Here is a 21681-nt window from a genome sequence, read left to right on the forward strand (position 1 = left end):
AGTGTAAAAAATTGTAATTTAGTCACTTTGGTATAACGTGAACACAATTTAAAATAATTTTTTCTTAATTTTATCAAAGTGCTGGGCACCTAGTAAAATAATTAATTTATTTGTTTTTAACTTCCTGTGTTCCCTCAGATCCAATGTCATTGCTGGAAGGTAAGTTTCACAATATTTTTTTTTACATCAGGATCCTGGCACTTAAAATAACAAAATAAAATAAAAACTCAGACAACACCTTTTATAGTTAGAGATTGTATGGTATGACCATTTTTACTCTACATGGCCAATGTATATGACTAAGCCAGATGTAACTCTATACTGTACCTTCTGAACAGATTGATGGGCAAATAAACTTGGGCAGTGAAGTTGGACATAATTGGCCTAAGAGAAGTTAGATTATAATATATTGTAGTTGGCCATACATCCTACCATTACAATATATATTTGTGTTGCTATGGTGCCAAGTGCCATTCTGTTAAGAAAAAATATGCCATAGGGTGAATGTTATTTTGTTACTTAATGAAAGAATTTCAGGGGCAACCTTAATTATTATTATTTTTTCACTTCTAAACTACACATAGCTACTGGGACAGCTAAATTAAACATTAAAGAAGCTATGTTGGGATAGATATTGGTGGCATATCCCTAGGAAACACACACTAGAAGACAAAATAATACCAGTGATTGCAATATACATTCAATAATAATATTGTTCCTTTTTTACGTTCATTACATCTTCTTCTTTGGTATCTTACTGTGACCAACATTCTGTCCCACCTTCTCCTGCCTTTACAGGAAGAATAACATGCTCAGTAGCTTCCCTGCTCTCTTCCTCTCTCTGTGTCCTTGTAGTGAGTCGATAGTAAAGCAAGTAAAGCAGCAAAGACACTTTTCACGTATTCATCCTCCATAACTTCTAAATTCATAGAAATATACTGTATAGCTATATTTCTCTAGACAGTGGATAGGGAAATTGCTCTGCATACCTGTTCTATTTATTACTAGAATCTCTGTGCAGGGGAATAAGGATTTAAGGGCTGATTGCAATGCACTCCTGGGGTTTGAGCTGATGCCACCCCCAAAAAGAGAAGAAACAAGTCTTCCAGATAATTTGAGTAATAAAAGAGAAAAAAAAAAAAGACAAGCATTCTTGCACTAATATTTAAAAATCTGTATACTACTTCAGTATATAGAGCACATAGAGAGAAATTGCCCTTGTTAGGTGAGTGGCATTTGGGGTACTCTTGGGTGGGCTCTTTCTAATCAGGGAGGAATACTGTGGTCCAGTCTTTCTGGGAAAAATATGTGCACATCAGCCTTCTGTTCAAAAAGAAAGAACACTAAGCCTTTCTGATGAAAGTAGATATAAGATACTAAAACTTGCATATATGTTTGAGACAGGCTGGACTACAATACTCCTCATCCATTCTTCTTGGTCTTTCTAATGAGAAATAGCACCTTCAAGAGTACCCCCAAGGCCACTCAGCTAACCAGAGACATTTTCTCTTGAGGCACTAAGTATTCTTGTCCTTTTAGAAGGAGCAGTGGCTTGCATGTCTCATTTCGAGTGCAGTATTACATGTGGGTCACTTTCATTCACCTGAAATGAACCACATGAAATATGGGTTCATTAGAATCCAATTTATTTATTTGTTATTCTTTAAAATGCTGACACAGTAGAACTTACTTGCTCATATTATATTTGCAAAAATATTCATGGTATACCCCCTTAACTACCAAGAAAATGTTGCCTTGTACACAGTATAAGTATTCATAGGAATTTTTTCTGAAATCCTCACCTTAAGCCTTTAATCACTTGTATATATATATTCATACAACACTTGAGAGAGAAGATGATGCCTTACTATAAAGCTGGAATCACTCCAAAACAAATCACCATGGCCATAAAGTCATTTGGCTCACATGTCAGGAGAGTGACAAGCCAGATGTGACATACAAAGCATCTTAATGGCCTTCATTACTGTGACAATAATTCTATGTGAGGGACTGAGAATGAGCAATGTCACATCTGTATATAGTTTCAGGCTATGAGGAAAGCTTATGCAGCTACTCTGCTATGGCTAATGTGTATGTGTCATTGCTGGTTTTATTATTCAGCTTTGTACTATTCTTGTGCATATTTTGTTGCCATACCGTAAAGTATTGGGCGTACGCTATAGCACTATAGATGCTCACATTATCTTATATATTTTCTATAGTAATTCAGTCCTGGTGAGTAGATACATTAAAAAGACTGTCTGGAATTAGTAAAAATAAACTCCTATATCTTGTTCAAGTTAGATAGCTGAGCCAATGGACACAACTTATTTAGCATAACTCCTTTTCTTTTCTTTCTGTTTTTTGTTTTTTTTTAAATCCTACCTAAGGGGAAAAGATGCAATAGATATCAATGTATTCATAGACTGAATATGTTTATGGTCCTGCAATTTAGGACTATGCTGCCTTCAAGCAGTGTTGCATTGGAAATAACATGATAGTCTCTAGTCTTGCCAATTCTGTGATTATATGGCTATGTATCGGCATCACTGTGTCAGTTTATCTGCAAAGGACAGATCTTTTCATGATATCACAGGATTTTAGGGATTCTGTATGTGGGGAATTTACTATAAATATGATATTTTGGCGATTCAGAATGGTCATATATATGGATATTTGGATCCTCTTTGAAGACTGTGACATTACATCTGAGGACCTACTGCTTAGCATTAAACACTATGAAAACCATGATTCCTAGATACATAAAAGTTAAATTCTCCTTTTAGGGTGGTATAATCCATGGAACTATTTCTCTATACTATAGCTGCACTCGGTAGATAACATTTGAACATAGTCCATTGTATAGTACACAGTGTCACTCCCGAGTGACATCAAGAAAAGTCTATAAAACACATAAATACATAGCAAACTAGATATATTGTGAACCACTTACATTGATGTGCTCTTTTCCATTAAACTTGGCTCGTATTTGGGGATTTCTTATAATGTCCAGATTAGTGCCCCACACTGATATAGGGGTGTTCCCACTAGAAAATACATTGTAATAAGAGATTTATATTTTTAAGGAGGAAATACTTTATTGGAAAGAAAACCAGCATGCTACATAACATATAGTGATCTAAATGTATGACTGGTACCCTAATCTTCCCCTTTCTTAAAATGTGATACATGATGGTTAATTAGAATACAGTATAGAGGATCAGTGGACGAGATATTTCATATATTCATGGAGCGCTACAGATGCCCAATCAGTTCAGCCTGGCAGTTTATTCACGTACCAGCTTTAGTCCTGGCTAATAATACAAGGGCAGCAGTAGGATCATATATTATACTATGTGACTTTCTCAGCGGGAAACAGCAATATAAAAAATTGTGAAAGCATTCATTCTAATATTTTAAGTAAGGCAATAAGAGATGTATAAATGGGCATTTTGACTTTCGGTATGTTGTACTGTAAAATATTGCAGTGATTTACAATAAATAGAAAATGTGAGCACAATGGAAGATCTAAAACATGATGAAGCAAAACAGCAAAATCAAGTTTCAGCACATAGCCTTAGCCATAACCTTGATGTCATGTATCTGGCAATGCAGCTTAGCCTCATCCACTTGAATGGTGATGCCATGCCAAACAGAGCCCATAGATAACCACTTCTAAAGCCAATTAATAACTCTATAAAACTCTAGCCACTAATCAACCAGTTTTGGCTGTACAATCACATAAAATATCTGTAAAGAATAAATCAAGGCAACTGGACGTACTGTAGATTTCTTGAAAACGTTTCACTCGTTCTTCCAACGAGCTTTCTCAATTCTGAGTGATTGTACAAAAATTCTGGGAAATATTTATTCCCAGAATTTTTGTACAATCACTCAGAATTGAGAAAGCTCGTTGGAAGAACGAGTGAAACGTTTTCAAGAAATCTACAGTACGTCCAGTTGCCTTGAATTATTTACAGATATATACCATGACCTGGATAAATGAGAACCTTCACAGACAATCACATAAAATCGTCCAGATGGGGAAGCTGGTCTATGCACAGAGGCCAATATTAGAGATAACCACAGTGATCAGTGCTGAATGAGTTCTATGAGTAGGTCATCAATATCTGATCAGCAGAGACAACTGCTGCCACCCCCACCGATCAGCTCTATGAAGAGGAAAAAGCGCTTGTACAAGCACTGTGTTCTCTTTCCTGTTTGCATTGTCACTGCATCAGCGAGCAGTGTAATTCTCCTCCATCCCATTCCCTTCTATGGGGCGGCTCCAATTAATTCACTTGAATCGTACAAGCACTGTTTTCTCTCTGCTTTCTCTGATACAGCTGAACAACAGGGATGTCGGCAGTTGGGCCCCTGCCAATTTGATATTGATGACCTATCCTGAGAATATAGGTCATCAAGATAGAAAAAATGGAGTACCCCTTTAACTCAGGAAATTCTTTCCCATATTATCTGTTGTTTGAAGGCCGGTGTTGAAGTCTGTGATATCCTCCCGGTTGGATATATTGTACAGAGGCATGAAGCATCTCCAGCTTGTAAATGGCTCTAATGCCTTTAAATGAAATGATGTAAACACATTTCTGGCTTTTCTTTGTGCATGATGTACTAATTGGAAGGATTTGTAGAGATGTCAGCTGCTTTACCCAAGTCACATATTGCTCTGCTCAGATCTTTGGTTTGGCACGCAATGCTAAATACTTATTTTAGTTTTGTTTTCCTTGCAAAGGAAAGAAGTGACAGGTACAAAGCAAAGAGCTGTTTGAAACATCATAGCGTTTCAATAATAAGGTCTGTTCCCTTTCTTACCTCTTCAAAGGCTTCTATATTTAGATCTTACCTTTTAGCAGCAATCAATGAGGTGACAAAAGCCAATAAGTGCTACACTATACAACAATGCAGTGTTCTTAATGTTTTCACATGACAATACATCTTTTCAAGGGAGACAGATTATATTCTGTACTATATATATATATATATATATATACACACAAGGGAGGCCGCTCTCCAATGGCTGACACTGGGTGAATGAAAGTTTTGACCCCCATTGGAGTGCCTCCCTTGTGCTTATTGTGGATTGGTGAGGATTTGGAGGCTTGCACCAGCCTTTTTTGTAATTTTTGGATTTTCTTTTACTTTTTCATATCCCTGCGCTGCTTCAATTGCTGTTTTATATGTGATGTAGCAGACCAGACTTGATGTAGATATAATGCTGCTGTTTGTCATACTTCATCATTACATCATCTTTTATCAGTTTGGTTTATGCACATATGTCTTTCAGGGTTTACTATCGAACCATAAATGGCAAAAATGAAAGGGAACCTGTCATTATGACAATGCAATGTAAGCTACAGGCACACAAATGTAGAGCAAAAGGAGCTGAGCAAATTGATACTGTATATAGTTTTATGGAAAAAGATTCAGTAAAACTTGTATTTCATTCACTTATATTCCTGCACATTCTGGACTTTGAAGGCAGGGAGACGGTTCTATTGATTTACAGCTAGCTCTGTATACACAGTCATAGAGGGAAGGATGTCAGTCACTGATAGGACCTTGTCTTTAAAGTCCAGAATGAGCAGGAATCTAAATGTATAAAACACAAGTTTTACTGAACCTTTTTACATAAAACTATATATCAGTCTGCTTAGCTCCTCCTGCTCTATAACATGCCGCCTGCTGATCAGACACCATGTTCAATGTGACAGATTCTCTTTAAAACTAGAACCTGTGTATCGTTTATTAAATTGCAGTACCTGAAAATACTCCACTCAGGTTCAATTTTCACAATTCTAGGATCTTCCACATACTCAAATTGTAATTCTTGATGGATCTTGGCTCTGTCTATTTGCACAGTGACTTCTACCTTCTGCAAACCTTTAAGAGAAGCTGTGGTGTTACAGAAGATCTCAGTTTGTGTTCTCCTGAAAGGACAATAAATGAGAAAAAAAAATCAAGCAGTCAAAAAATATAATTAATACTAAAATGCAGCAAAAAATGTGAGTTACATTTCTGTCACTAACACTATTAGTACTTTCTCATTTTAATTCTGAAAGAAGATAATTTGTCACTTGAACATATATGTGTTTTTACACCCTCAGGGTACTTAACTTTAAAAAAAAATAATAATAATAATAATGAAAATATAAAATTGTCTTAACAAATTTCATGTACTGTAATGTATTGTACATACATTACAGGCATATTGTGGCTTAAAACCTTTGTGTTGTATGGCACCCATAGCGTTCGATGGGGATATACTCTACCACCATATGCCTCCACATAGTGCTAGACTGTTCACCATATTATGGAAGTATTCTGCATCTAGCAGGGAATACCTTAGTAATATGGTACCATCCAGAGACAAGACACTGGCAAGTGAGATGTTAAAGCTCTATTGTGTGCTTTAAGGCTAATAATGAGAATATGATGCCGGTAACACAGTTCACTATTAGTGTTGAGCGACCATGCTCGGCCAAACAGCAGTTCGGCTCGAGCATTGCTATACTCAGCACATTGCGGTGTTCAGCCGAATACTGTGTATGCTCAAGAACAATTGAACACAATGAAAATCAATGGCACCCCCTGGTGTCTGGTTCACAGAAAAAGGTTAAAAATTGATGGAAACACCACCAAAATGGTTTACAAACAGCATGGGAAGGATGTCTGGATGCATCTTGGACTCCCATTACCTATGACATACAATAGACAACCACACAAAGGCTATATGCCAAAAGCCAGGTATGTGCAAGCCAACAATCTATCCATGAGACAGATACAGTCAGCAAACATTACAATGGCAGCCTTGTGCACTATGAGACATTAAAAAACAGATCTCATCTGACTGAAATCCAGTAAGTCTCAAAGTTGCTTTATAACTGTTGGATAGCTTGGGTGGACCTGTGCACCTAGATCATTATTATTAGAGTGACAAAAAGTTTTCTGATTGTCCTAACATAATATTCAATAACCTTTCTAAATTCGCTATTAGAATATTCGTGATCAACACTACACATGAACAGCGCCATTTATTGGACTCATAGTCTTTTCATAAGACTATGAATCCAATAGATGGCGCTGTTCATGACTCATGAACAGCGCCATCTATTGGTTTCATTGTCTATTTTTTTTTATACATTTTATTAGGTTGTGATATAATTTGCACATTTACATTCAAAGATACATATTGGATCAAATTACAGGTCATATTCCTTTTTTACAGATATGTGCAGTGAAAACAAAGATAAAACACAAATAAACAGTGCAATAATCCTTTCCCTAAACATTTCCCTTCCCCCCTAACCCTCCCCCCTTCTATACAGGTGATGTGGTTTAAAGTTTTCTTTTTATTATAGGTATTCCTGGAGGTGTACAGTGTCTCATTTCGGCGTTCATGTGGATTTATTGTCATGTAGACTCATAGTAGTGCATCTTTATGTAAAGATTGATGCTTTATATGTTATTGGTTTTTATAGTCTTATGACAAGACTATGAATCCAATAGATGGCGCTGTTGATGAGTAGTGTAGATCACAAATATTGTAATCGCAAATTTTCCAATTCAAATGGTTTTTCAGCTGAAAAACAAGGCAGATTCTGCTCACTTGCATGTCTTTCCCATATGCCTATGATTATGCAAATTAGTTTACATGACAAATCCATATAGAAAGGTTATTGATAATTATGTTAGGACAATCAGAAAACTTTTTGTCACCCTAATGATAATGATCTAGGTGCGCATGTCCACCCAAGCCATCCAACAGATATGAAGCAACTTTAAGGCTTATTGGCTCTCAGTCAGATCAAAGCTGATTTTGAATGTCTTATAGTGCACAAGGCTGTCGTTGTAAGGTGTGCTGACTGTATCTGTTTCATGGATAGATTGTTGGCTTGCACATACCTGGCTTTTGACATATAGCTTTTGTGTGGTTGTCTGGGGCAGGGGCAGCTGTGTTGGGGAAGAAGATGGCTAGAAGGTTGGAGGAGTGTTTAAACTAGGGACTGGGGGGGAGGGTAATTATGTTATAGAATGGGAAGATAGTGCAGATAGAGACCGGGGGCAAGGTAGTGAGACTGGGGGAGGAACGGAAGGAGGGACTAGAACAGTTCAGAAGGAAAGGTGTAGAGTAATAAATATACATAAACCTCTCAAATGTATGTATACTAATGCCAGAAGCCTGACTAATAAAACTGGTGAACTGGAATTAGTGATGTGTGAGGAGGACTATGACATAGTGGGAATAACTGAGACATGGCTGGATGATAGCTATGACTGGGCAGTTAATGTACAGGGTTACAGCCTGTTTAGAAAGGATCGCCAAAACCGGAGAGGGGGAGGGGTCTGCCTTTATGTAAAGTCCTGTCTAAAGCCCACACTCCGGGAAGATATAAGTGAGGGACATGAACATGTGGAGTCACTGTGGGTAGAGATACATGGCGCTAAAAACAATAATAAATTACTAATAGGAGTTTACTATAAACCACCTAATATACCAGAGTCCACAGAAAATCTACTACTAAACGAGATAGACGAGGCGGCAAATCATAATGAGGTGGTTATTATGGGGGACTTCAACTACCCAGATATAGACTGGGAAACTGAAACTTGTATATCTCATAAAGGAAACAGGTTCTTGGCAATAACCAAAGACAATTACCTCTCCCAACTGGTTCAGGACCCGACTAGAGGGACGGCCATTCTGGACTTAGTATTAACCAATAGGCCTGACAGAACAACAGACGTGCAGGTTGGGGGACACCTGGGAAATAGTGACCACAAAGTAATAACCTTCCAATTATCATTCAAAAGAGCGTTTCTACAGGGAGGAACAAAAATACCAAACTTCAAAAAAGCTAAATTTAGCCAACTAAGAGAGGCCATAGGCCTAACTAAATGGGATAAAGTCCTCACAAATAAAAATACAGCCACAAAATGGGATATCTTTAAAAGCATCCTAAAATCTCATTGTGAGAGGTACATACCGTATGGGAATAAAAGGTTAAGGAACAAAAAGAAACCAATGTGGATAAATAGAACTGTAAAGAAAGCAATAAATGACAAAAAGAAAGCATATAAAACACTAAAACAGGAAGGTAGCACGGAAGCACTGAAAAACTATAAGGATAAAAATAGAACATGTAAAAAACAAATAAAAGCGGCCAAACTAGAGACCGAGAGATTAATTGCCAAAGAGAGTAAAACTAATCCTAAAATGTTCTTCAATTATATAAATGTTAAAAAGTATAAATCTGAAGGTGTCGGCCCGTTAAAGAGTAATGAGGGGCGAGTCGCAGAGAGCGACGAGGAGAAAGCAAAGCTGTTAAATATTTTTTTCTCCAATGTATTCACTGAGGAAAATAAATTGTCATGTCAGATGACATGCCGAATGTTGAAATAAATTCCCCATTAAAAGTGTCCTGCCTGACCCAGGAAGAAGTGCAACAGCGACTTAAAAAGATTAAAATAGACAAATCGCCAGGACCGGATGGCATACACCCCCGTATCCTAAGGGAATTAAGTAATGTCATAGCCAGACCCTTATTTCTAATATTTGCAGATTCTATATTGACAGGGAATGTCCCACAGGATTGGCGCATGGCAAATGTGGTGCCAATATTCAAAAAGGGTCCAAAAACAGAGCCTGGAAACTATAGGCCGGTAAGTTTAACATCTGTTGTGGGTAAACTGTTTGAAGGTTTTCTGAGAGATGCTATGTTAGAGCATCTTAACGGAAATAAGCAAATAACGCCATATCAGCATGGTTTCGTGAGGGATCGCTCATGTCAAACAAATTTAATCAGTTTCTATGAGGAGGTAAGTTCTAGACTTGACAGCGGCGAATCAATGGATGTCGTGTATCTGGACTTCTCCAAAGCATTTGACACAGTACCACATAAAAGGTTAGTATATAAAATGAGAATGCTCGGACTGGGAGAAAACGTCTGTAAGTGGGTAAGTAACTGGCTCAATGATAGAAAACAGAGGGTGGTTATTAATGGTACATACTCAGATTGGGTCACTGTCACTAGTGGGGTACCTCAGGGGTCAGTATTGGGCCCTATTCCCTTCAATATATTTATTAATGATCTTGTAGAAGGCTTGCATAGCAAAATATCAATTTTCGCAGATGACACTAAACTGTGTAAAGTAATTAACACTGATGAGGACAGTATACTACTACAGAGCGATCTGGATAGATTGGAGGCTTGGGCAGATAAGTGGCAGATGAGGTTTAACACTGACAAATGTAAAGTTATGCACATGGGAAGGAATAATGCAAGTCACCCGTACTTATTAAATGGTAAAACACTCGGTAACACTGACATGGAAAAAGATCTAGGAATTTTAATAAACAGCAAACTAAGCTGCAAAAAACAGTGTCAGGCAGCTGCTGCCAAGGCCAATAAGATAATGGGCTGCATCAAAAGGGGCATAGATGCCCGTGATGAGAACATAGTCCTACCACTTTACAAATCATTAGTCAGACCACACATGGAGTACTGTGTACAGTTCTGGGCTCCAGTGAACAAAGCAGACATAGCAGAGCTGGAGAGGGTCCAGAGGAGGGCAACTAAAGTAATAACTGGAATGGGGCAACTACAGTACCCTGAAAGATTATCAAAATTAGGGTTATTCACTTTAGAAAAAAGACGACTGAGAGGAGATCTAATTAATATGTATAAATATATCAGGGGTCAGTACAGAGATCTATCCCATCATCTATTCATTCCCAGGACGGTGACTGTGACGAGGGGACATCCTCTGCGTCTGGAGGAAAGAAGGTTTGTACACAAACATAGAAGAGGATTCTTTACGGTAAGAGCAGTGAGACTATGGAACTCTCTGCCTGAGGAGGTGGTGATGGTGAGTACAATAAAGGAATTCAAGAGGGGCCTGGATGTATTTCTGGAGCGTAATAATATTACAGGCTATAGCTACTAGAGAGAGATCGTTGATCCAGGGATTTATTCTGATTGCCTGATTGGAGTCGGGAAGGAATTTTTATTCCCCTAAAGTGAGGAAAATTGGCTTCTACCTCACAGGGTTTTTTTGCCTTCCTCTGGATCAACTTGCAGGATGACAGGCCGAACTGGATGGACAAATGTCTTTTTTCGGCCTTATGTACTATGTTACTATGTCTATTGTATGTCATAGGTAATAGGAGTCCAAGATGCATCCAGATATCCTCCCCATGCTGTTTTCAAACCATTTTAGTGGTGTTTCCATCAATTTCTAACCTTTTTCTGTAAACCAGACGCCCTCTCCTCTTCAGAGCAGGGGGTGCCTGGTTTAATGCTTGGGTTCTCCCATTGACTATCATTGTGCTCCGTAGAGCACCCGAGAATTCCTGATGTGTTCGGTCTGAGCACTTTGGTGCTCAATCAACACTATTCACCATGTAGAATATTTCTTAATAACAATACATTATTCCAGTTTCATGAATTTGATAACCTATATGAAGGATAGGTGATCATTATCAGATCTGTAGTGTTCTCACCGCCCGCACCCCTGCTGATCAGCTATTTGAAAGGCCTGTGATGCTCATGTGAGGGCTATGTTCTCCTCTTTGTTTACTTGGACACTGTCTACAAAGTTGAAGAGGTACAGGGTAATTATAGCTTCCTCTTCCATTCAAGTGAATCAAATATAAAGCTGTAATACTCTGTACCGCCGTTACAATGTAGACGGCAAACATTGAAAACGACTTGTCGCTCGGATTAGCATAACAACCCCTTTAAGCAGTTTATCTGTGGGGTGCTGGGAGCTGGACGTCCACCGATCTGATCCTGACAATAGGTCTTCAATATCATGAAACAGGAATACCCCTTTAAGGAGAAAATTGTTTGCGCATTTTCAAAGTTGCAGAAGTGAAGACACTGATTTTTTCTGTAATTCTGTATAGTGAGGATTTGGAACTATCATGATATACTGTACATCTACCACAATAATTGTATTCATTTTCCACAGTTTAGGAATTTATGGTTATTAGTCTCTATTTCTCCTAAGATGAAGCTGAAACACTATTACTAAATAGCAGAAAAAGTACTAATATTCTTAAAGGCCACTTTTATCATACAAATAAGAAGATTTTTCATGAAACATTGAGAAATAACCAGCATCCTCAATCTGTAATTTGTATGTCAAATAATACATTCTCTACACTACATGAGTAGTATATTCAGAAAGTCAACATACCTATCAAAAATACAAGGTTGTTCCCCAAACATGACCTTGACACTGCTTCCTGCATTCAAGTTGGTTCCAGTGATTGTCACTTGTGTCCCTCCCGAGACTGGTCCTTGCAGGGGCTCTAATTTAGACAGAGCCAAATTCTAGAAACAAAAAGGCATTATATATGAGTAAAATGTCTTTTTTTGCATCTGCATAGTTTACACTAGTATTCGTTGTGAGGCAATTGAACAGATCACTTTCTAAGTTAATAGCTATATCAAGTTTTATGCTATATAATGGTAAACTGTAGTCCTATTGTGTATCCTAGTTATAGTAATCCAAACATATATCTGCTAAAACGCAAATCCGCTTGCAGCTTTGTGTATCCTGTTGTGGATTTAACCTTGCCACCACCAGCAAAACTATAAGCCCCAAGGGATTCATTTTTGTATTTGTAATGTCTTAACATATGATTACAATCTAACACTGAAGATCACAATGATACAAAAATAAACCATTAAAATGACTATTTCAGAAATGAGAATGTAGAGTGTACACTTAGATTAGCATTTTAATAGAAAAACTCCTAAGGACTGCTGGAGAACATCTGCATTCAAGTGATGAGTTAGGCAGGAGTGACAGGATATTCAAAAACAATAGAGTCAGTTACTATATGAAAGCTAAACTCCATATTCGTGACTGTTTGTGAGTTGCTTCGTTCTGATCTGGGAAATATCAACTCAACTTAAAGTATAAGTGGCAGTTTTAGTGCCATATGTGCAATATTAATGGAAAACCGAGACATATTTATAAAAAGATCAGACTACATAACATAACACATAATTATATTGTTCTGAGTAAAGGACCATTGTTTTATCTGAATTATATTATTGACCATGTTCTTAACTTTGTGTTTCAATTTATTTCTAACATTAAATGCATGACAATATTTAGGCATCTAACAAAAAAATGACCATAAATTCTAGACAAGAATATAAAATGATAGTCATTAGATATAAGGTAATCCGAGCACAGGAAACACAAGACACTGTAGGGAATGTATAATTGAGTTAGCATCTGTTTTCAGAATTTTTGAGCAACAAGTTGTAATGTTACCCTATTCTTACTACTTTTAAGAACTGGGTAGAAAAGGGTTGTGGTTAGCTATGTTAATTAGGTGCCTACCAGATTTAGGCAGTGTAAAAAAAGAGGAACACACTTACTCTAGGAGGTTGGTGGCATAAAAGTAATATCTCTAGACAAAAGTATTCTATGTGAAGATGTGTCAAATTTGATAAACGCTGGGATCAAATTACATCAATACAGACTCAATCAAGACTGGCCTCAAAAATTCCTCTCACGATAAATGCCCTTCAATGAGCTTCCAGACAAGCCAGATATGCACAGCATCTCTATGAAATCAATGGTCACTTGCCTGGGCCTGTGTCTTGAACATATAGAATCTGCAGCATATTCTATATTTCATAAGATATGCCCTTTTCTTTACAATGTCTTCTGTGCCATCCACACAGAGGTCCTGTCCATAAACTGGCTGCTAATGGAGGATCATATGACCAGACAAATCAGCTTCATGCAATGCCTCCTCCATTCAAACACACTGCACCTGCACTAAACTCCCAATGGAACAAGTGCAGATGGCAGGAGCAGTGTGTTTGAATGGAGGAGACATCAAATGGTGGTGATTTTCCTGGTCACATGATCCTCCATCAGTAGCCATTTTATGGACAGGACCTCTGTGTGGACAGCAGAAAAGACTTTGTAAACAAGGGGGCATACCTTATGAAATACAGAAAATGGTGCCATATAATTATTTTACAAACACACTGGTCAACAATAACTAAAAAGCGGGCACTTTACTGGGTCAAACACTGACTCACTAGGTAGCTACCTCCAATAGGTGGCACTAGAGATACAGTTGTCTTCCTTCTGGAGAAGAGTTAATTTACATACTTTTTCCAAGAAAGCACTGTGCATGTATACCAGATGAGGAGAAACATCACCTTGGCATAGTAATACTTTTCATACAGCCAAATTTTCCACCCTCAAAAAATTTCCATCCAACTGGATCATTAGATCTACAAACCTGCTATATTATCCAAACAGATCGATGGTTACAGGTGATGCTGATGCAAACTGACATGCATATGGAACCTTGGTATGTAGAGAGTTTACTTTATAGAGTATCACTCAGATCATGAAGTTGCATTGCTAGTATTAGAATCTGAAAGTGGCTGGTTTATAGAAGCTACTGTACTTCTTGATGAACAGGGTCTTTAATACAGACATTACCCATACAGCTCAACAATACAAGCATTTACTCAACAATTTATAAATACCATGTACGCAAGATTATAAATGCTTGTGATTGGCTGAATATTGAGCTGTTAGGTGGAAAACTCAGACATAAAGAAATATCAATTATTCAAGTTTATGAATATTTAAATGACTATTTGCAATAGGATCAGAGAGGGAGCTATCTTGTTTAATTGTTAAATTCAGACAAGAAAATACCTCTGGGAGAGATCAAATGGAATAACAGGGAAGACTTTTGTTTAAGTTGAAACTTTAAAAGTTTAAGTGTTGCCATTCACACTGACCCAGATCAGACCACACAGCCATTGCATAGGAGACAAACTCAGCTGTGCAAAAAAAAAGGAAGCACTACTACAACAACTCAGAGGCAGGAGGCCAGGAAAGGCTCACAGAAATCCATCAAGAGCTGAAGTATGCATCACACAGAAGTAATATATCAATTAAATAAGGCTACTTTCACATCTGTGCTTTCCCTTTCCGCTATTGAGATCCGTCATGGGATCTTAATACCAGGGAAAAACGCTTCAGTTTTGTCCCCATTTATTGTCAATGAGGACAAAACTAAACTGAACAATACAGAATGCATTGTTACCGATCCATTTGGTTGCGTCCCCATTGAGGACAGAAAAACGTTGCAAGCAGTGTTTTTCTGTCCACAATGTGGTGCAGAGCAAGGTGAATTCATCATGACTCACAATGTAGATCAATGAGGACAGATCTGTTTTCTCGGACACAATAGAAAACAGATCTGTCCCCAATTGACATTATGGGTAAGGGTCTACTGCTGAGTTGACCCTCTAAACCATTATAGGTGAAGGCCTGCTGCTGACCTGACCATCTAAAACATTAGGGGCAAGGGCCAGCTGCTGATCTGACCATCTAAAACACTAGGGGTGAGGCTTTGCTGCTGAGTTGACTATCTAAACATTAGGGGCGAGGGCCTGAAGCTGACCTGACCATCTAAAACATTAGAGGCGAGTGCCAGCTGCTGATCTGACCATCTAAAACATTTGGGGTGAGGGTCTGCTACTGAGCTGAACCTTTAAAACATTAGGGGGCAAGTGCCTGCTGCTGATCTGACCCTCTTAAAAAATAGGGTTAAGGGTCTGCTGCTCAGCTTACCATCTAAAACATTTGGGGTGAGGGTCTGCTACTGAGCTAAACCTTTAAAACATTAGGGGGCAAGTGCCTGCTGCTGATCTGACCCTCTTAAACAATAGGGGTGAAGGCCTGCTGCTGACCTGACCATCTAAAACATTAGGGGCAAGGGCCAGCTGCTGATCTGACCATCTAAAACACTAGGGCCGAGGCTTTGCTGCTGAGTTGACTATCTAAACATTAGGGGCGAGGGCCTGAAGCTGACCTGACCATCTAAAACATTAGAGGCGAGTGCCAACTGCTGATCTGACCCTCTTAAACAATAGGGGTGAGGGTCTGCTGCTCAGCTGACCCTCTAAAACATTAAGGGTGAGGGTCTGCTGCTGAGCTGACCCTCTAAAACATTAGGGGTGAGGGCCTGCTGCTAATCTTACCATCAAAAACATTAGGGGTGAGGGCCTGCTGCTGATCTGACCATCTAAAACATTATGAGCAAGGGCCTGCTGGAGACCATATAAAACAATAGGGGTGAGGGTCTGCTGCTCAGCTGACCCTCTAAAACATTTGGGGTGAGGGTCTGCTGCTGAGTTGACCCTTTAAAATATTAGGGGCAATGGCGTGCTGCTAATCTACCTTCTAAAACATTAGGGGTGAGGGTCTGCTACTGAACTAACCCTCTAAAACATTAGGGGTGAGGGCCTACTGCTGATCTGACCATCTAAAACATTATGGGTGACGGCCTGCTGGTGACCCTCTGAAACATTAGGGGTGAGGGTCTGCTGCTGAGCTGACCCTCAAAAACATTAGTGGTGAGGATTTGCTGCTGAGCTGACCCTCTAAAACATTACGGGTGAGGGCCTGCTGTTGATCTGACCATCTAAAACATTAGGGGTGAGGGTCTGCTGGTGACCCTCTGAAACATTAGGGGTGAGGGTCTGCTGCTGAGCTGACCCTCTAAAACATTAGGGGTGAGGGCCTGCAGCTGATATTAACATCAAAAACATTAGGGGTGAGGGCTTGCTGCTGAACTGACCATCTAAAACATTACGGGTGAGGGCCTGCTTTTGATCTGACCATCTAAAACGTTAGGGGCGAGGGTCTGCTGGTGACCCTCTAAAACATTAGGGGTGAGGGCCTGCTGCTGAGCTGACCCTCTAAAACATTAGGGGTGAGGGTCTGCTGCTGAGCTGATCCTCTAAAACATTACGGGTGAGGGCCTGCTGTTGATCTGACCATCTTAAACATTAGGGGAGAGGGCCTGTTGTTAATCTGACCATCTAAAACATTAGGGGTGAGGGTCTGCTGGTGACCCTCTAAAACATTAGGGGCGAGGGCTTGCTGGTGAGCCTCTAAAACATTAGAGGTGAGGGTCTGCTGTTGAGATGATCCTCTAAAAAATTATTGGCGAGGGCCTGCTGCTGATCTGACCATTTAAAACATTATGAGCGAATGCCTGCTGGAGACCATATAAAACAATAGGGGTGAGGGTCTGCTGCTCAGCTGACCCTCTAAAACATTCGGGGCGAGGGTCTGCTGCTGAGCTGACCCTTTAAAACATTAGGGACAATGGCCTGCTGCTGATCTGACCATCTAAAACATTATGGGTGAGAGCCTGCTGGTGACCCTCTAAAACATTAGGGATAAGGGTCTGCTGCTGAGCTCAGCCTCTAAAACATTTGGGGTGAGGGTGTGCTGCTGAGCTGACCCTCTAAAACATTACGGGTGAGGGCCTGCTTTTGATCTGACCATCTAAAACGTTAGGGGCGAGGGTCTGCTGGTGACCCTCTAAAACATTAGGGGTGAGGGCCTGCTGCTGAGCTGACCCTCTAAAACATTAGGGGCGAGGGTCTGCTGGTGACCCTCTAAACATTAGGTGTGAGGGTCTGCTGCACGCCCTATTCCCTGTCCCTTACTGCTGGCCTTGAGCATATTAAATGATATATATGCTTGCAAGTATGTCACACGTACAGTAGCACAAGTTTTGTAAGTGAATGTGCAAATAAATTAAACTGAATGCCACTGACATTTAGGACGGGCAAACGTTATACAGGAGATGTAGAGCAGGTAATGTCGCTGTCACCAGGGTGACAAAATTAAACTAGATGTCACTGATATTTAGAATGTGCAAACGTTATACAGGAGATGTAGCGCAGATAATGTAGCTGTCACCAACGGCGACAAAATTAAACTGAATGTCACTGATATTTACTGTAGGATGCGCAAACGTTATACAGGAGATGTAGTGCAGGTACCGTAATGTCGCTGTCATCAGCGGCAAAAAAATTAAACTGAGTGTCACTGATATTTACTGTAGGATGCGCAAACGTTATACAGGAGATGTAGTGCAGGTACCGTAATGTCACTGTCACCAGCGGCAAAAAAATTAAACTGAGTGTCACTCATATTTAGGTTGTGCAAACGTTATACAGGAGATGTAGCGCAGGTAATGCCGCTGTCACTGCGATGCTCGAGTGAAAATGGTGTTCAGCCGAGCATGCTCGCCCAACACTAGTGCCAATATATTGCACAACATTGCAACACTAGTTAAAAAAATGTCCTTTCTTATTGCTGTGTATACTGGGATAAACATAATAAACAATCACAAAGGAAAAGTTTAGATATGGAGGAATAAAAATGCTCGGTGGTCAGCAGCATATTTCCCGTGTAAAGAGGGGACATGCTGAGAAACATAATGTAATGTAAGCTAAATGAAGAACTAAGTATTGTAGCACTAGGAATTTGTCCTCCATGAAGTTTCCATTGCCTAGTGTGAAGGCCCTTTAAACGAGCTTCAATTGACTTGTTTTATTATATATTGTACCCACATTGGACTATGTAAAACCACATTTTTTGCATGGTTAGGGTGATTGCACACATAGAATATTTTTTTCAAATGCCACTGTTTTTGATGCAGTGTTTTGAGCCCCAGCCAAAAGTAGATCTATTAGGAAGGAGAAGTATAACCCTGTCTTTATATTTCCCCTTCCTTTTGAATCCACTTCTTGCTTTGGCTTATAAACCTGCCCCTAAAAGTGTACTGTTTAAAAAAAATTGCTGTGTGAAACCACCCTTTTATTGTAACAAAAAAGCCGTAGCTCTGCTTCCCTGGTATCCGTTACTCGCCTCATGCTCTGGATACTCTGCACCACATGCTGGGAGGTTGATGCTCTGGTACTGCTATAGTTAACACAAGCAATGAATTTAAAAGAAACATTGCTGAGCTCAGCGGGCTCATTGGGTGCCAATCCTACTCCTGCTTAGTGCTATTCATGAGGAAACGAATTACTCAAATCAAGTTGCATTACCCATCACCATGAAGAGGCAATGCAAATTCTCCAAGAGATAAACTCTCTTTCCTAATGTGCCCTTTTCAGATGAAATAATTAAGGAAAGTGTGCAATGCAGTCAATTTTCAGTAACACTTCACTTCAAATGTTCCATCATTACAAACTCATTAGATGCTTGTGCAGATCTCGCATGCTTTTCCCACAGGCATTCCAATGCAATTTAGTGTTAATGAACACTTAAAAACACTTCCGGATTAAGTTGTTGCAACAATAGATGTGATGAACTATGAAGTTGCATTAAAAAAATCAGTCTTCCATTCAGCATTTTTATCATATGCCCCAAATATACCGAAGATTAGAAGAGCTAAGCTTGCAATTCTAACCTCCCAATATGTTTAACACTTTTAAGACTGCAGAGACCTGTGTGGTTGTAAGGTAATGGTCCTCAGCTTTGGTTGAGATGTTTCCCGTCTTTCATTCCATCTGCAGTTCAACCACTGTTGAATTATTGATCTATCTACAGTACACGAGTCAAGAGATTTACTACTGGCTTTAGCTGACCTAAAATTTAGTATGAACTAATATCTGAATACAGACAGCACAAGGTAGCAGACTGTATAAACCTTTTAATGTGTTGGCTTGCTTCCACTGCTATGCATGACCATCCACGGCAAAGGTTACTAAGAAACACCACTTAAAACTGAGTCAGAAGACTTATAGCAATCAGAACCTGCACAATTATTTCAGGAAAATAAATTTACCAATTACTACTTTAGGCCATTTGTTCTGACTGCATTGGGACAGCTTAAATGGTTCTACACGGTGAGGATCCAGGCTAAAGCTACACCAAATCTCAGCTTCCTACGTCCTTAAGACTCAATTGCATATTAGTTTCCCATTTAGATCATTGTGGTTTATGGATCTAAAGTATTGAGTACTGAGACCTCGATAGACTGATATTGATAGACTGTGCCTGTATGACTATTGACTGTAATACCTCAAGATTAAAGGTGTATTCTCATCTTGAACTTTTATGACATATCCACAGGCTACACTGCAGCTGGAAAATGGAGCCCTGTTTTTGAGATAGATGCCGGTCTTAAAAGTGAGTCAGACTTTTATGGCATACCTTGTGCATAACCCATAAAAGTCTGGGATGGGAACACTCCTTTAACCCTTTCCCGTCAACCGCGAACATGTACAGAAGATGCTAGGTCTTTAAGGATGGTAGCTGCTCAGGAGCTGAGAGGGTGCCATAGCCTTCAAGTGCTTGCTGTTTTAAACTGTGGCAGAGCCTTTGGTCAACTAAATAAAAATGTGGAATTGCTGTAATCATACTGTAATCACAGAATTAAGTTAACATATTTTCACTGCTCAGGGAACACTAAAAAAACAAAACCCATAAAACTATGGTGAAATTGAGTTTTTTGTTTTTTTTTTTCAAATTCCACCCAACGTAGATTTTTTCCAGCTTCCCACTACATCATATGCAATATCAAATGGTGCCATTAGACAGTCCAACTTGGCCTGCACATATAAAATAAATAAATAAATAAAAACAAGCCGTCATTCAGCTAGGTATCTGGAAAAATAAAAAAGTTATGGCTCCTGGAAGGCAGGGAGTAAAAAACAGAAAATCACTGCATTGATTTCACAGATTGATTTCTTTATGGCAAAATGACTAATACATTCAAATAAGAGATTAATTGAAATATTCAATTTTTTGCACATCATGGCAGCATTGTCTGTAATATATTGTCTATGCATTTAATATCTTTGTAATTATGGCCTTGGGGACTTCATCATAACATTCAATACTTGCGCAGTGCAATTTTAAAATGATTTTTTTAGTGAGTCATTTACTTGTGGGCACATTTGCAACCCATAGTCTGATGGTTATTATACCATTTCTACCTTGGAGAAAGCTTGCGTTCACCACTTAATGGTAGCTAATATATAAAATCAGCAGCATAAGAAGTTAATGCTATAACAAGCAGCAGTTATATACTGTACAGTGTACGCATTTTAACTTACCACAAAGTAGTACAGCAATGAGGATTTCACCATAAAGCCGTCTCTGCATTCTCCCACACAGACATCTACAAATCCAGCATGCTGGCTTTGCTGGGCACTTCCCATTTCACACACAATTCTGTAAGTAGTGAAAAGAAAATACATAAGGATGTGCAATAATATGTACAGTATTAAAAGAGGCTATGGGAGAATAAGTAAGTGACATTTGTTTCTTTCCAGTAGTTCAGTAAGACGGGTGATGTACATGCAAACAGAGATTATTAAAATGGACTATGAAATAAAGAGCATATCCATGATTTTTTATATATATTCTGAATTTCTTTAGCACGGAGCACTGATTCTCTGGAACCCTAACACAAATGCTTGAAAAACTTTGGGCCACATCCTGATGTGTAAAAACCTATACTGTATATACCCTTTATTGACCTGAATACAGCTATATAGGGATCAATATCCAAGCACTATTAGGGGACTGGAGATTCAGCACTCAATACTAAAGAGACTTGATGAAATGTAATAAATATGAATATTTTTTTAAATATAAATAAGAATTAAGCTTGGTCATTGGACGCAGAACCCTAATGCAACTAAGTAGAGATCAAATAAATTCTAACATTTTGGAATTCAAATAGAATTTTCAAAAAGTTCTAAATTTGGGGATTCATCTCAGGAGAACTGTGTGTGGAGGGAGAGAGACAGAGAGGCAGAGAGAGAGAGAGAGAGAGAGAGAGAGAGA

At 39.0% G+C, this 21681-nt stretch overlaps 1 protein-coding gene across 1 annotated transcript in view; it reads right to left on the minus strand.

Moving 5' to 3' along the window:
• The window catches only part of PLXNA4 (plexin A4), a 756456-nt gene that overhangs the window by 113458 nt on the left and 621317 nt on the right, over positions 1 to 21681 (minus strand). The window contains exons 14-17 of the mRNA XM_044279996.1: positions 20946 to 21063; positions 12217 to 12353; positions 5778 to 5945; positions 2954 to 3047 (exon numbers count right to left, since the gene is read on the minus strand). Coding sequence (XP_044135931.1) covers positions 2954 to 3047; positions 5778 to 5945; positions 12217 to 12353; positions 20946 to 21063 — 517 coding nt within the window. The remainder of the gene's footprint in view (positions 1 to 2953; positions 3048 to 5777; positions 5946 to 12216; positions 12354 to 20945; positions 21064 to 21681) is intronic.

Source organism: Bufo gargarizans, chromosome 2 (assembly GCF_014858855.1).
Source record: "Bufo gargarizans isolate SCDJY-AF-19 chromosome 2, ASM1485885v1, whole genome shotgun sequence".
Classification (NCBI taxonomy): Eukaryota; Metazoa; Chordata; class Amphibia; order Anura; family Bufonidae; genus Bufo; species Bufo gargarizans.